Source organism: Aethina tumida, chromosome 1 (assembly GCF_024364675.1).
Source record: "Aethina tumida isolate Nest 87 chromosome 1, icAetTumi1.1, whole genome shotgun sequence".
NCBI lineage: Eukaryota > Metazoa > Arthropoda > Insecta > Coleoptera > Nitidulidae > Aethina > Aethina tumida.
In genome coordinates this window covers 78,429,952-78,447,353 of record NC_065435.1, presented here as the reverse complement: position 1 = coordinate 78,447,353, position 17,402 = coordinate 78,429,952, and the positions used below count along the sequence as shown (strand labels likewise).

General features: G+C 32.0%; 1 protein-coding gene across 1 annotated transcript; it reads right to left on the bottom strand.

Annotated features, from left to right (window-relative positions):
• Nucleotides 1-469: 469 nt before the first annotated feature.
• Nucleotides 470-6,625, bottom strand: LOC109608549 (protein gooseberry). Its single transcript, XM_020024993.2, has 4 exons — nt 6,486-6,625; nt 3,039-3,467; nt 1,816-2,470; nt 470-784 (listed from the first exon to the last, which is right to left on the bottom strand). Exons 1-4 carry the CDS (start codon nt 6,538-6,540, stop codon nt 682-684), a joined length of 1,242 nt encoding a protein of 413 aa, XP_019880552.1. The 5' UTR covers nt 6,541-6,625; the 3' UTR covers nt 470-681.
• Between the last annotated feature and the right edge of the window lie 10,777 nt (nt 6,626-17,402).

Sequence of the window (17,402 nt, the reverse complement as noted above, 5' to 3'; positions counted from 1 at the left end):
AAAAATAAAATATAATTATATTTAATAATTTAAAAAAATTTAAAGAATAAAAAATTCATTATTATAATTATTATAAAATATGACCAAATTTAATATTGGTATTAGAACTTACATGTTTATTATATTTGTAGACCTTTATTATTTATTACAAGAAATTTATTGTAATTTGAATTTATTTTAATTAAAGACTATAGTTTTTAATAAGTTTTTTAATAAAATTTAAATAATTTTTTAATTGATTTTATTGTCCTTGTTTAATTTAAGTTTTTAAATTTATTTATTTATTCCGTAATAATAGTGTATAAAATATTTTGATATATTTTGAAAAATATTAAATGAATAACTTACCTTCAAAAATTATTGTCTTAATCAAAATTAATAATAAAAATAGGTTGAATTTAAAATGAAAGATAAATTAGTGTGAATACTTTTTATATATTTCAATATCATATTACTGAATTTATTGTACAACAGCAAAATAATATCTAGTCCTAAGCCTAAACAATACAATTATCAATTATCCTTTACAGAACTATATACAAAAAAACTTATAAATAATAAGTACAAACAACACAAATTGTCAAAGCCCAAAATGTACAAAAACTAAAACTGAGTATCTTAGTGAGTTTATCGAAATAAATGAAAATTAAAGCATATCTATAAATTAAACGGCGTCCAAAACTAATGAACTCTTCCAGAACACATTTCCATGGCACCAAAATATGGATAGCCCGACTTAGCCTCACCAGGGGAATGAGCGCCGTAATGGGCACCAGAGAACAAACTGCAACAAAACAAAACAACCAGTTAGAGTCAATCTCATTAATAATTAAGCAAACAATACCACCGGTACTAATCAATAGCCCGCGATGGTAAATTTACGTAGTACCGGGGCCATTAATTAATCCGCCGATCGATTTAATTGCCCGCCACTCGTCCCAGGTAGCCACAAATCAAAGATGGTACCGTGGGTACCACCTCCGTGAGCGCGAGATCTTGTCATTCCGGGACGCGCCCCAACAACTACCGTACGCGGTCATTAGCAATCATTGATTATTAAAAACTCCACCGAGACTAAATTACACGGTGTTAGCTAATATATAGACGCTACCGCTCTCTATTTAACTCTAAACACGGCTACCGATAATGAATTATCTGATGGGTACTGTTTAATTGCTGGGTACTGCCGGTTAAAGGTTCGCGCTGCGACCGTGACATTATGCCGGTACTATAAATTTTAATTGATTGATATTTGGCACATGTGGAGCAATTAAAATTGCGATTTGTGGTGTTTAATCGAGCCACAACTGAACTGCACTTTAAATTGCAATGGTACCGTACTCGAAAAGGTCAAACGTGGGTTTGGGATTAGGTCATAATGTTGTCATATTAGAAATACGATAAAAATAACTATCCAATCAGTAGGCCAAGTTATTGATTTTTAATTAGTCAACCTCGAAAGTCGAAAAATGTTTGGAACAATTGCAGTACTACTGTGGGATGGAATATGTTATCATTAATTACTATCGGTACATTATTTTAAAACCTATTTTCAAAATTTTCCCAGCAGAACAGTTTCAAAAACCCCCAACCAAATTAAAAACAAACCTTGACATCACCATCTCCGTTTCAAGTTATTAAATCCCATTGTACGACACGAAAATTTAATTACTGTTTACAATTACCGACCGCCAATAAAATCCCAACGAATCGTCGGTTTTATAGCCCGAACACGTACGCAAAAACTTGTCTAGGCTTTATAACTTCACGCCCGATTCCATCTATAACTAACCAACAAAACAAACATGTTCTTACCTGTAATTCTCGTGCCAAGTGCTGAGATTATCGGCCATCTTATTGTTCTGGTGTCGTCCCCAGACGCTTTGCTGCGGCGGAGAGACGCTGTGCTGGTTAGGCGAAACTTGGGCCATGTTGTAACCGAATTGGTTAGCACTCAAAACGCTCCCTTGTTCCAAACTGTTGCTGCTGTTGTAAGTGTTGTAGAGAGCGGTTTGGGCTGGTGGTGTGGTACTGGCAGTGCTGGAAGTCGCACTCAAAGCGGTGCTGGAAGGAAGGGTGCTGCTCAAAGCTGAAGCTGCGGCTGCAGATGCGTAACTTTGTTGGGCCCAACTGGATTGATTAAAGCTAGATTCTGAATATTGATGTTGTACCGGGAAGGCGCTTTGCAACGACATCGTATTGAAAGCGTTCAATTGTTGCGAGTTGAGTTGTTTCCTCAGACGGGCGCGACGATTTGAGAACCAAACTTGCACTCTAGCTTCAGTAAGTTTAGTTTTCTGTGCAAGTTCCTCTCTGGTGTACACGTCCGGATACTGGGTACGACCAAATGCTCGTTCCAGTGCCTCCAGTTGTTCTCCGGTGAAGGTGGTGCGGGATCTGCGTTGTTTACGCTTTAATGGTATGCCAGGTTCGGATTCGGTGTCGGATTCGTCGCAGGATGAGTTCGGGCCTGAAACGAAAAATAATACAATGATGACGTGTGCGATTCAGTTAGGCGATGGTGGCAAAAGCGAAATGGATGAATGTCAGGTAGCTCGAGGCGGTTTAAATTAATTTGGCCGGCAATAAAAATCAATCATAATGGCTGATCAGCGGGTAATATTGAGTAATAATAAAATGACCCGTCATTATGGCATTGAATGGGCATCCACGGATTTGTTGCGTCATGCCCGGTCCCGCGACTTGTGAGGTCTCGAATTATGGTGCGATAAAATTTTCTGTCTGATTTTCAACACCAGTTTTTCAGCAGTTTACACAGATTCGGATGCGCGTACCGCGACCGCCTTTTTTTCAATCAATAATCGATTTCCCGAGGTATTTCGTGAACAAATACGATCGGTTCTGATCTGGAACGCAGGCTTGTTTTTGCCACGGCGACATTTTCGGGTTTAGTCACGGTAAATGTCAGTGAGATGTTGGGAAAGTGCCGCAATATACTCGTGCAGTTGCCGACGGAAAGAGCACATGAATTATTGATGAATAATCATAATGTTTATAGGTAATAATTTAGTACTCACCGAGTATTCCATCGATGGAATGGTTCTTCCTTTCCGGATCATCCTTCCTTCCACCCCTTAACAGTCTACTAATAGAGCTGACTGAAGGTGCAGAGTTCTTATCACAAATTCCTTCTTTTATCAACCGGTCTCTGATCTCCCAAGAGAAGATTCCGGCATTCTCCTTCTTTAGTTGTTCGATCCTGGCTTCTACTTCAGCTGTTGCAACTCTAGGCTTTGATCCTCCGATGACACCAGGTCGAATGCTACCAGTTTCTTGGTACCTGTTCAAGATTTTCGAGACGCATCCATGGGAGACTCTTAGCTGCCTTGAGATGACACAAGGGCGGATTCCTGCAGCCGCCATCTCGACGATCTTCAATCTGATGTGATTTGGCAAGGGTCTCCCGTTGATGAAGACACCCCCTAATTGGTTGACTCTACCTTGTCCTGCAACAATTAATTGCAAATATTAAACATCTGGCGTAAAAATCAATGTACCCGGAGAATCTTGCCGTTTCCGGCCGAAATGATATGCATTAGTCGGTCTCGAGCAGTTCAGAGAAAATTAAATAGGAATAATTTACAGTATTATTTGGAGCGGCACTAAAACTCAACCGACCCGACCACCGAACATAAATCATAAACCCCGGCTCGAACACCTGTTTTAACCGCGTCCACATACGAATGTGAATGGGTCCAAATCTTATTTTGATTGCCGCCATTAACTGTTTTGGGTGATTATAAAACGCCGAAATTGAGACCGACCAAAAACTATGAACGACCACGATGAATCTATTTTTGACATTTCACCCTTGATGAATTTTATTTAAATTGATTAGGCGTGCCAAAGATAGAAAGTACCAGTTTTGTATAACATGCATTCAGAAAGTTCAATTGGCGTGAGATCAGGTGGACAAAGGAACGTTTTACGTTCGTCTTAATCTCGATTGGTTTTTGTGTAAACACGTCGGGGTGGTCTTTGTTGTTTGAGTCTTTTAAACGAATGTTCACGCACTATTGAGCGATCGCCGACGGATTCTAATCGCGTTAGTTTTTTCGCCGGAACAAGTTTTATTTTATTGTGGATGTTTGTATTGTTGTGTTTGTTAGAAAAATTGGAGCAGGAGGCAAAATTGGAGGAAGGCAAAGAAGTTGAAGTACAATTGGGAACCTGTTGGACTACTTGATTTAATAACGTTTGAGATTATTTATGTTTTAATTTATACACCATCTGATCCCCCGAAGAAATAATATAAAAAAAGACTTGTCACAGTTTAACGAAGGCTGATTTTCACGTTGAAAATCAAGATCCTGAGGTGTCTAACACACACGGCACCGGCACATTTAAAATTCATTTATGTCGGAATTTTGATGTCCCGATAAGTTAATAATACAGATTTACCTCGGATTTTATGTGAATTAAAAAACATTAATGGCATGATACGAACACCTCGAGCTTTTGGCTCGTCGATGCTTATCGGTCTCGAAAATCATTTGACATAAGCTGACTGCGGATAACATCGTAACATGCTCTGACATATTCCTTTTTTTACGTGTTCATTCAAGTTTTTTTGTAAGCTGAATCGAGAAATCAAGTAGCCAATGGAAAATAAACAAGTGCACCGAATTGTTTCCGAACCCATTTCGATCAACGGCACTTTCGTTCGAGATAACGTCAGTCGTGATGTTTTCGAAAACCTGAATGAACCAACCATTATTTTTAGATTTGTAAGACAACAAGATGATTCCATTAATCGACTGTAAAAGATATTTATTATGGAAAAATCACACCTGTGGCTTAAGAGACTGAAACCTTGAAGCACCCCAAAAGGCAACAAATTACAGAAACCTTAATGACTTCATATTAAAACACGAGATAACCATCTGTTGATCAAACCAGTTGTGACACTAAACGACTCGGTCACTAATTCGATTGTCCAACAAATTTAATGGGATAAGTGCGGTTTAAAAATTATGTAAAAGTAGCGCCCAAATTAGAATTCCCAAATAGTGACCGGAACGGCCCGTTTTTATTACAGATACGCCGCAGCACAAGAATGTAACCCTTGAGCATCGTTTTTGGACTTTTTTCACTCCGACATATTTCATATCTTCGTCTTTGTTTCCATCGTGGTGAAGCGGCAAAAATTATTTTACACCGTCTTGTTTTAACGTGTCCAAGACGTTTGTCTTGTTTTTATATAAAGATATAAAGATTTGTTAAAAATGTTGACTTTAAACTGCCTTAATTGATTTGATTAGTAAAAATTTGCCTAAACTGGTACATATGAACATTTGGTGTCGTTTAATTAATTGCGACAGTCGATACCAAAGCACCACATACAGAATAAAATGATGTTAACTGGATTATAATGGTGATCTTTGTGAGTGATTTAATTAAGTAAAAGAAGTGGTTGTTGTGCCGCTCGGTCGTGACGGTGTATGGATCAGGTGTAGAATCTGGCCTGATGAAAACAGACATTAGTGAGATCAAAGTGGCCGCTGTCCCGGGCCGACTTTTCATTTCGTTAAACATCTTCACGCCCACCCCATACATTTCACGCACACAATCGGACACTATTTTCGATCATGCGGTTCACGCGCGCCCAGAAAACGGACCGGGCCGCATTGTGACGCGCACCGAATAATTGGACCCCTAATTAGACGGGGGACCTCACAGGAGAACGGGCTGGCGATAATGAGATGGATGTATCGGCGTTTTGGGGGTTTCGTGGGAGAAAACTATAAATTCCAATTTTTACGAGACAGATTTACTGGCACGGGCTAATGGTGCTCGAATTACGGACTGTTGGCTTTCAGTCCGCAAATAAATTATAAACGAACACGATTAACTTGTTTATCTTTAATTGAATTGAAGTGATGTGATAAAATTGCTACTCGTTTATGATATTCATTTTAAAATTAGGGTGAACAGTAAAATTGTCCTAAATTGTTAAATGGAAAATGTATGTATTTGAAGAAAATGTAAAGGAGACAAGAAAAAATTCAGAGAAACTGTAAAGTGCCACAATTGAATGTAAATACTTAACAGTAACATAACAACCTATAAGTATGCTTAATATTTTATTTACTCAAAAAATAATTAATAATAGTAATAGTGATCTTCATGTTTTTAATTAACAAACTCAAACACCAGTTAGCAAAAAGATTGTTCTTAATTATTCTCAAGAGCCTTAAGTTGATTAATTAATTTGTTGAACCAGAATCACATTAAAAATAATAATAACAATATTTTATTTATCTTGAAAATCCATTATGTTATATTTAATTGTTTGATTTTAGTTTTTAGCTCTACACAGTTTACAATCCATTTCCAATTTATAAATTTATTATTTTAGTGAATGGTACCAAATGTTGGATAGTTCCACAAACGTTTCAACCAGATTTAAAGTCTGAAGAAGACCTCAGCTCCCTCCTGGATAAAGTTAAAGAAAGTTTAGTTACCTTGGAAAGGATATCCAGTGAAATAAGGCGACATATTGATGGTGGAAACAGCCATTTACCCTTGGAACTCTTGCAATCAACACAACACTTCGCCACAACTTTTCCACGTTCCCAACTAGAAAAACCCACGGTCAGTCAGCTCTGATACCAACTCACTGGACAACTTCGTGAAAACTGACCCAAGCCGGTGGTGTTATGTGGGTTCTCCGAGGTGCCGGTCGGTACCGCCTCTCGTTCCGACTTTCTTTCCTCATCGCTACGAAGCAGTTCGATTGGTCGGAGTACCAGGAGGCGGAGCCATGGGTTTATTTCTGTTTTGGCTGGGTGTGCGGCGTTTTATTGCTCTTTTACACGGACCACCCTGTCGCCGACTAGTCTGGCACGTCGTGCTTTTTTCACGGGGGTTTTTCATCGGGTGAGTCTTCCTTGGGCACGGATTTCGATGGTGGTCTTCTCCCATGACCGGGTACGATTAAAAGGTGTCACAGATCTGTGAATGGACATTTTTATTGCCTTCCACACCGGTTAATTGCTAACCAAACACAATTCTATCGCTGTTTCAGTTTCAGGATTCTTTTTATTGTAGACTTTTTTAAACAATATTACGGTTTTGTTAATGAATTATTTACTGGATTGCCGGATTGATTGGTTGTTGATTAAATACGTCCTTGCACTACATGTGTGCATTGTCCTTTTAATTGTCTAGGATGGAGCAGGATGTTTAACATGATCGGTGTTAATTACGAAAATGTATGGTGGTCTGCCTGATTGTGTAAAGGCAATTTTCGTGTGTGAGGATATTGAAAACAGATTTTATTTTCTCCGGTGATTATGGGACAGTTTCAAAGTAAAAAGTAATTGGATTTTAGCAATTTACCAAAGGAGGATTCACGGTAATTAAAGCAAATATTAAATAAACTAATAGGTGTGTTTTATTAGTTTTTAATTACAGCTAAAAATTACAAACAAATCTTCAAGAACTTTAAAGGTATCTTTCAACATTAATATTTTCGTGACTGTAACATTTGACCTCTAGTCCTATTAATAATAAAAAAACCTAGACTTGCCTTACAACACCTATTTACATTGTACACTAACGAAGTGCGATATCCATCTCAATCAATCAATACCATTCATCTCGCCAGCGTCACTTCTTTGATACATACCTACAGCGATGCTCTGAGATTTTATTCGATTTGTCGCGTAAAATGTTTTTCATTAAACACCGTCCTTCCGCCTACATGAATTTAATAAGGCCTGTCATCAGCTAAATGAAAAATGTCTATGTTTGAAAAAATGTCCGCATTATATCAAGAAATTTAGATTTTGTGATTAATTATGCCCTTGTGCGTGGGTGGTTTTATTAGTTTGTGGAAATGTTATACTCAGAAATTTTATTGTATTGTTATACGTCGACCTTGTTTTAACACACGATTTCCATTTTTCGTTATTGTTTTAGAAAATTTTATTGCTATTGTAAGTGGACTGTAAAAATGTTTACTGGCCAATAAAACATACCGCATTGTTTTTTTAAATTACAATAGGAAAAAACCGCACTTTTTGAAAAATGTGTGTTGAAAACAATTTTTTACCACAAATATTCTTGACACTTCAACCTCAATCGCAAGGTTCAGTTCCTTGAAATGTCTTAACAACGCTGCAAGAACAAATTTCTCTCATTGATGTATTTATAAACATGTCAGCCATGATATAATAGAGGAATATCGCAAACGAATTATTCCCAGTTGAGCACGAGGTTCAGAATTGCTGTCATGTGCACAACATTGAACCGGTCCCCGATATCCTGTCAGGTACTTTAAACGCGTCCCCCGGGGGTTTGCGGCGACAATACCCAACGCCACATCGTTCAATCAAAAGTCTTATTTAATTTAACCATTATTTCGGTACCAGGAAATTTTACGAAAAAACGGTCCTCGAATTCCTCCAGCGAGCTGTGAATGAGACAACGGCGCAACCCAAATAATCAACTGGGACTTTTCAGCTTTTTTGTTTTCGGCAATTGTGCCACAAAAGCCCGCACAGATTATATTAAATTCGGCGTGAGATTAATTCTCACGAAATTAAGTTTTTTCATCGTTTACATGGACCAATCGACCAGGTGTTATCTCCACCCAATCTGTCAACTTGTTTTTCTGATAAATTCTTGTAATTTTCGAAACAACACCTCGTTGCATGTGCATGTGTGTATAATGACAAAAACAGTGTTATCTTCATGGTAGCACTAAGGAAGGTTTTTTATAGTTGTTTTATGCCTCGTTGTGCCCAATACTAAACTGGAAAAGCCATTGACTGGCTTTTTCCTCGCCCATACATTTGCATTTATCATTAAGACAAAAGAGCTGCATCTAACATAAAAATACAAGTTTTACGTTCGCATTTAAATTTTTAATAGTCCAGTAACGAGATTTCTATTCGCGATGTTTTTTACAAATTTTCCGTTTTGCACCATCGCGAATTGCAGCACGAAAACTATAAATAAAAATGTTTCCAACTAAAAAGAAACATGTCTTGTTGTGTGTCACTGATGTTTTTTCTAATTAACTGGGAGACAGAAAAGTTCATTTATTTCTTCGCGCAATTCATATGTAATTATCGCATTTATGGTGTATAAGTTTATGTGGATGCTTTTATTACCCGTGTCTTACGGCCATGGGAACAGTTTTTAGCTAATCAGCCGGGGAAATAGCACAAGTAAATTAAAATCGAGTCGTAACACGTGTTATTTAAAATGCGATTTGTCGCACTCTTCGTTTTGTAACTGCAACAAAGGACTCTAACTTTACAACCATAGTTCTGCTTTGCGCAAATAATATTTTACTTGGATTATGGGAACTTCTATCTCTAAAATTATATGAACTGATGACTGTGACTGTTTTCTGAATTACCACACAAACATTTTAGTGTTTTCTAATATTTTTTTACTATTTTTATTTATTTATTTATTTATTTTCATTTTTTTCGAGTACTATTAAATTCATTTAATAATATTTTTTAACAATACTCCTTCTTTCAACAATCTTAAATGCTTCTACATTTTTAAATAATTAGTGTAATTAGTTAAAAATGTATATATATACTAAATATTCTATATTTTTAACATTTTACAAGTGGACATTGTTTCATTATAACAATCTTAGATTTTTCTTTTATTTATTCTTTGAAAATATTTTTTTCCTCTCTTCCCATAAAAATATGTGGACAGATAGATCAATAAATTTATTCTTAATATTATATGTTCCAAGCATATTACAAGTGGCCTTTGAATATGTCTAAAAAATAATTAAATAAATATTGTAATAGAAATGGGTACTAATTTGACATAATTTGTATATTTGTTATTTTATGTTATTTTTTTGTCACTCAAATATAAATAATAAATCACAATAAATATTATGACCTAATAAAATGAACTCTAATTACACATATTTATACATTTTTAAAAATAAACCTATAAGAATATGTGGATTTTTATAAATGCATCAATAAATTTATTCATTCTTATAACAATCGTAGTATTGTAAGTTCCAGATATATTACGAGTGTCCTTTGAATATATCTAAAAATAATTGAACTAAATATTATAGACTTACAGAAATGAGCACTAATTAAACATAATTTGTATATTTTTAAAATGAAACTATAATCAATATACGTCTATAAGTGAATCAATAAACATTATTAGTTTATGCAACCATCTTATATTTCCCTTTAATTCTTTATTCATTCCCTGAAAACAGGTTTTTATATTTTTTTCGTCTACATACACATATTTATAATTATAAATTTTTAAAAATTTTTTTTTAATATATATATATATATATATATATATATATATATATATATATATATATTTATATATTTTTAAAATATATCCATAAAAATATGTGGACAGTTTATAAATGAATCAATAAATTTATTCATTTTTGTCACAATCCTAGTAAATTCTGGACATATTGTGAATGCCCTTCCAATCTATCTAAAGTATAATTAAAATAAATATTATAGTCTAATAGACATGAGAACTAATTAAATATAACTGGTACATTTTTTTCAATAAAATAATAATTAGTATACGTCAATAATTCGGATATTCGTCAATGAACATTATTCATTCTTGTAAGAAACTTAGATTTTCCTTAAAAATAGTTTTTATTATTATATTTATTTATATTTTTTCCTATCAAAAATAAATAAACTGAATATTATGATCTAATAAAAATGAACTATAATTACATATATTTATACATTTACCCATACAAATATGTGGACTGTTTATAAATGCATTAATGAATTTATTAATTTTTGTAATATTCGTAGTATTGTATTAATATGTGGTAAGCCTGTTACGAGTGTCCTTTGTGTTTATTGCACGTGGACAATAATTAAACTGTATAATATGATCTAATGGGGATAAGCACTAATTAGGCAGAATTTACACATTTTTTTTAACAAAACAATGAGATATATACGTCAATAATTCATATATACCTCAATAAACATTATTCATTCTTGCAAAAATTGTACATTTTCCTTTGATACTTTCATTGATTCCTTGAAAACATTTTTTTATTTTTTTTTTCATCGTTTAAATATAAATATTTAACTAAATATTATGGCCTTATAAAATAAACTAAAATTGCACATATTCATACGTTTTAAAAATGTACCTATAAAAATATGTGGCTTTTTTATAAACAATAAACAATAAATTTATTAATTCTTGTAATATTCGTAGTATTGTATGTAACATGTTACAAGCATATTACGAGTGTCCTTATCTATTGTACTTATATTATACATTGAATTACTGTCCACGTACGTGGACAGTAATTCAATTGTATAATACGATCTAATAGGGATGAGCACTAATTAGACATAATTTATTTAAACAAAAAATAATAAATATACGTCAATAGTTCATATACCAATCGAAAACTGTTTGATCTGGGTTAATTTTGAGGGGGACTGCAAATTTGCTTCTTAGTTATAATCTTTTACTATCTCTGTCATACAACAGTAAGATCAAAGGCTTTCCAATCGGTATACTTCAATAAACATTATTCATTCTTGTAAAAATTGTACATTCTCCTTTGATACTTTCATTGATTCCTTGAAAACATATTTTTAATATTTTTTTGTCTGTTAAATATAAATATTAAACTAAATATTATGGCCTAATAAAATAAACTCCATTACACATATTTATATATTTTAAAATATGTGGATTTTTTATAAATGCATCAATAAATTTATTCATTCTTATAACAATCCTGGTATTGCAAGTTCCACATCTATAACGAGTGCTCTTTGAATCTGTCTAAAAAATAATTAAATAAAATATTATAGTCTTCTAGAAATGGAAATGAACACCAATCAGACATAATTTGTATATTTTTAAAAATAAAACAATAATCAATCTAGTTAATAATTTCTAGTAGATTAATCAAAAACAAATAAACAATATGTTATAATTATATTTTTCAAAATATACCAATGAAAACTTATGAACTCATAATACATCAATAAATTTATTAGTTCTTGTAACATTCACAGTACTGTATGTTCCAAGTATATATTTAACAGAATATTATAGTCCAATAAAAGACATTTTTGCTCACTTTTTTAAATAAATAAAAGCATAACATATAAACAAATAAACAAAAATTTGTATTTTGTTAATAAAATACGTGAAGAATTTATAAAATTCATCATTTGTCATAATTAATTCTTGGAACAAACACAAACAAAGAATTTTTTCACTGATTCCTTGAATATGTACTATATTTTCTCAATAAATATTTCTTGAATATTTGTAAAAATAATTAAACAATACGTGAATAGTTTATATTGCTTTTAAATGGGCATATATCATTCTTGTAACATGCTTGGATGTATCTTTTGTATATATTTAAAAAATTGTTTTAATTATTTAACGTTACTTACTATAAATAAGGTACTTTGTATGTACTTAGATATCTAAGAACTAAAAATTACAGCCTAATAAAGTGAAGAATAATTAAACATTTAAACAAAACAATAAATTAAATTTATTTTTTGTATTTTTATAAATAATACTATATATATATATATATATATATATATATATATATATATTATTTACCGTTATAACAATTTTTAATCATTTTCTTTGTAGCGGTCTAAAAGATTTTTTCAGGAACTTTTAAGATTGTTGAAGATATCGTTTGCGTTCATTTAACTAAATAAATAAATAAATATTTAAAACGAAAACAAATATACTTGTTGTTAGTTTTAGTAGGTAGAATAAACTACCCAACAATTTCTCTAATAAATTTAAAAAAAATGCGTTTGGAATCTGTTTTCCTTTCACTTCGCACGACACGTACCATAGACACAACACGGCCACGGCGAAACGGCAATAACACACACGTTTTCAATTCATGTCCATAAAAAATCGTAAATTTATTTGCCGAAACGTCGTACAAATCGCATGGATTGTATTTTCAATTCAGAACGTCAATAAAAATCGATTAGGCAAATCGATTCGTGGTGCGATTCGTCAGTGTGTTTGTGGAAAGTGCGCTGTCGTAATTACGATCGGCGAAGCGGCGATTAATTATTGTAATTTTAATGTTGAATATGCAAAGTAGCCATCCACATTAATTGAAATATGAGTTTTAATTTGCGGAAATTTATTTTATACAGTTGAAAAGTGGAAAAGTTGAAAAGTTGAAAAGTTGTCGCTGTTCTTTCGATCATTTCGATATCGGTTGCGACAGAAAGGAACGTTGGCGTCGAGTCGTTATTAAACATATCACCTTTCATTAAAGTTTCGCAACTGTCTGGCGGTTTGATAAATATTTCCTCGTAAATGATAAAGAACATAAAATACAGTCGGTAAATCATCAAGAAATATGTCCCAGTACGTCCATTCAAAGAAATCACTGTATGAACGGGCGAAAGAACAACCGAGCAACATGCAACAACGGCCCATACGTAAAGTGTAACTGGCGTGCGAAAAAGCGAAAAAGACGAAACGAAAAAACGTGGTTCGTTCGTTTTGCCGGCATTCACCGTGCGACAATAGATAAACCGGCGCGCAACAAAATAATAAACAAAATTATGTTATTTATTTGACGACACGAGTTCCAATATATTCTAAACAACAAGAACACCGCCCGTGCATTATGGCCATTGTTGTGCGGACCGACGGACGTGAAATACTCGCGCGTTCGCTTTGTCGACGTCTTTTAAGGCACAAAGCCGATCGGGGATTATGAATCCGCTTCGTTTGTAATGTTGGTCTTGGGCGAGAGGAAATTTCACGATTTATACCAGGAAGTGCGAAAATTATTCCATATATTCCTCACGCCCGTTTTAATAAACTCCACCACCGCCACCGTGTCCCACCCACCGATTGTCAACCAATTAACATTGATCCAATCTCGAATAATAGACACATCTACACATCTCTACAACATCACATTCAAATCTCTTTTGAATAGACAGACAATTTTGGCCAAGATCGTCGAACAAAGTGGACAATCGTCCAAAAACTAAAATCCAATAGCATCAAGCATTCATCCGGATTCAATCGTGTGTAAAACACCGTTACAATAGTAAAATATTAATATTCCATCCATTAAGATTCATATCGGCGTGTAATGTGCAAACTGAACCACACGAGGCTTACACTAAAATCTCCTCTATTAAGCACAGCACAAGAGGAAAATGTATAAATGTCGTCTAAAGGGATTTAAACGTAATGTTTTTTTTACGGTGTGGATAGGTGATATCAGGTCGGCACGTAGTTTTGGAGGTTTTTAAAAGAAAAGGAAACACGAATAGAGGAACAGTGGAATAGGGGAAGGCCTCCGGCGTGACTAATGTAATAAGGTAAGTCGACTGTTACGGGGCCTTTGTCGAATCGGTAGGCGCTTAAGACCACCTGGGCCGCTTGACGATTTTACCAAAGGCGAGCGAGCAATTTGCCCAAATTTTTCTTCAACATTTTAAACTTTTCATTTTTATTAAAAAAATAACCAAATCAAATTTATATATTATTTATTATATTATAAAATAATATAAGCAAACATTATTAATTATTGTGAATTAATGAAAACAGTAATAGAAATGTGTAAATATTTCAAAAGCTTTTACAATATCCAATACAATTTCTTGTATTTTATGTTTCAATTATTTCAAAAAGTTTTAATTTTTATTATGAAAATAACTAAATAAAATTTTTTATACAATTATTTTATAATTAATTATATAAAATATTTTATAATTATATTATAAAATAATATAGCAAAAATTTTTATTATTATGAATTAAAGACAAAATGATACAAGTTTATTTATTTATAAATTTTAGAAACATGTCAATATTTTAAAACCTTTTAAAATATCCAATACAATCTCTTACATTTTATATTTCAATTATTTCAAAAAGTTTAAATTTTTATTAAAAAAATAACTAAATAAATTTTTTTGTGTAATTAATTTATAATTAATTATATAAAATATTTTATAATTATATTATAAAATAAAATAGGCAAACATTTTTATTATTATGAATTAATGAAAAATTAATACAAATTTATTTATTTATAAATTTTAGAAATATGTGAATATCTTAAAACCTTTTTAAATATCCAATACAACTTTTATATTACATCATATCAGATGTTAAATTGTAAAATAGTGAACAAAAACAAACATCAGTAGCAGAAACTACGTTTTTTAAGTGTCCAATTTAATTCATATTTATTATTTAGTAATCAACTGAATCTTAAAAATAAACATAAACGAAAGAGAAGAGAAAATTTTAATAATTTGTTAAAATGTAAACAAAAGCACAAATTAAGTTGATATTAGTGGAAATCTTTCTAAGCAAAAATAAATTGTTTGTAACATATCTTATTCAAATTCAAATACAACAATTTAAATAATTATGATGTTATATAATATATCACTATATTTAGCAGAAACCACATTTTTCAAATGTCCAGTTTAATTCATACTTATTATAGTAATCACCTGAATCTTAAAAATAAACATAAAAGAAAGAGAAGAGAGAGAGAGAAATTTTCATATTTTGTTAAAATGTAAACAAAAGCACAATTTAAGTTGATTTAGTGGAAATCTTTCTAAACAAAAATAAATTATTTGTAACATATCTCATTCAAATTCAAATACAACAATTTAAATAATTATTGTGTAGTATAATATATTTACCTATATTTAGTAGAAATCACGTTTTTCAAGTGTCGAATTTAATTCATATTTATTATAGTAATCAATTGAATCTTAAAAATAAACATAAAAGAAAGAGAAGAGAAAGAGACAAATTTTAATAACTTGTTAAATTGTAAACAAAAGCACAAATTAAGTTGATATAGTGAAAATCTTTCTAAACAAAAATAAATTATTTGTAACATATCTCATTCAAGTACAACAATTTAAATAATTATTATGTAATATAATATGTTGTTTAATTAGTTAATTGTTTTCTTTATGACTTTCTTCATTAATTTCATATTAATTTCTTCTTCTTCCACAATTAGTTTTTAGTGATGAGTACAAATTAACTAATTAATAATCATTCACTCTCTTAGAATGAAAGTTTCTAAATTAAGTATTAATTTTAGTTCATAAGCAGATTTTCGGAAAAATTATTTATAATAAAATGATTAAAATTAACTAATTTTTCTCGTTTAAAGAAACATTTCGTCGACACTAAAATTATTTAATTTATTTAAAGAAATTAATAATACATCTGGTTGGTATAAAATATAAAAAATAAAAAAATTAATTTCGAGTTTTTTATAATATTGTAATAATCTATTAAAAAAGTGGAGGAATAAAGAATTAAATAAAAATTAAAATTTAAAGTGATGAAATTAAATTAAAAAACTATAAATTATGTTTTGTGGATTTTGAAGTCTGATGTCATGTTTTAGATTTGATAAAAAAAATAATTTTCATTAAAATTATTAAAGAATGTTTTTTAATAAAAATAATGTCACTTTTTCATCCATTCATTGTCAAATTGAATATATCATAGATTTTCCTTTTTTGGTCTTTACGCACAAAACAGGAAATTCCAGTAACTTAGTAGTGATCAATATTGGTTTCTCGAAGATCACCCCAAAGTAATGTTTTTTAATAAAAATAATGTCACTTTTTCATCCAATCATTGTCAAATTGAATATATCATGAAATTTCATTTTTTGGTCTTTATACACCAAAAAAAAAGAAATTTCAGTGACTTAGTAATGATCAATATTGATTTCATAAAAAGTATATAACATGCTTTATGCTGAAGTAACAGCTTGATCTCCCTAAGACCACCTCAAAGTGATGTTTTTTCATAAAAATAATGTCACTTTTTCATCCATTCATTGTTAAATTGAATATATCATGGAATTTCCTTTTTTGATCTTTATATACCAAAAGAGAAAATTCCAGTGACTTAGTAGTGATCAATATTGGTTTCACAAAAAGTATATAACATGTTTTATGCTTAAGTAACAGCTTGATCTCCCGAAGACTATACACAAACTTCCCCCAATTTTGCCCAATTCTACCAAAGTTTCCTAACCCCATTTCCCATCAGAAGTCCCATAAAAAAAATCGAAACCGAAGTAGCCATTTTCCCCAACTATTAGCAACACGCGAACGGAACACACTCATTCGAAGGCATGGTCGTTTCGACTTCCACCCATCGTGCTGGCCCCTCCCATGGCGCGAACCCATCCGCACCATCCAGTAAAGAAAGGCGCATTGTTCGCGACACACACACGCGGTCCAACAACGCACACCTATCTGGCATACCCTCGTTCGAATCGTACAATGGACATGGCTTATCGGCCAATAGTGTACCGCATCCACCGTCAGCACCAGGTGGCTTTTC

Excerpts from the sequence above, each read along its gene's own strand:
- LOC109608549 (XM_020024993.2), bottom strand. The coding sequence starts at position 6,540 with ATGGCTGTTTCCACCATCAATATGTCGCCTTATTTCACTGGATATCCT. Across the intron at positions 3,468-6,485 it reads CACTGGATATCCTTTCCAAG|GACAAGGTAGAGTCAACCAA; the intron begins GTAACTAAACTT and ends TAATTGTTGCAG. Across the intron at positions 2,471-3,038 it reads TTCCATCGATGGAATACTCG|GCCCGAACTCATCCTGCGAC; the intron begins GTGAGTACTAAA and ends TTTTCGTTTCAG.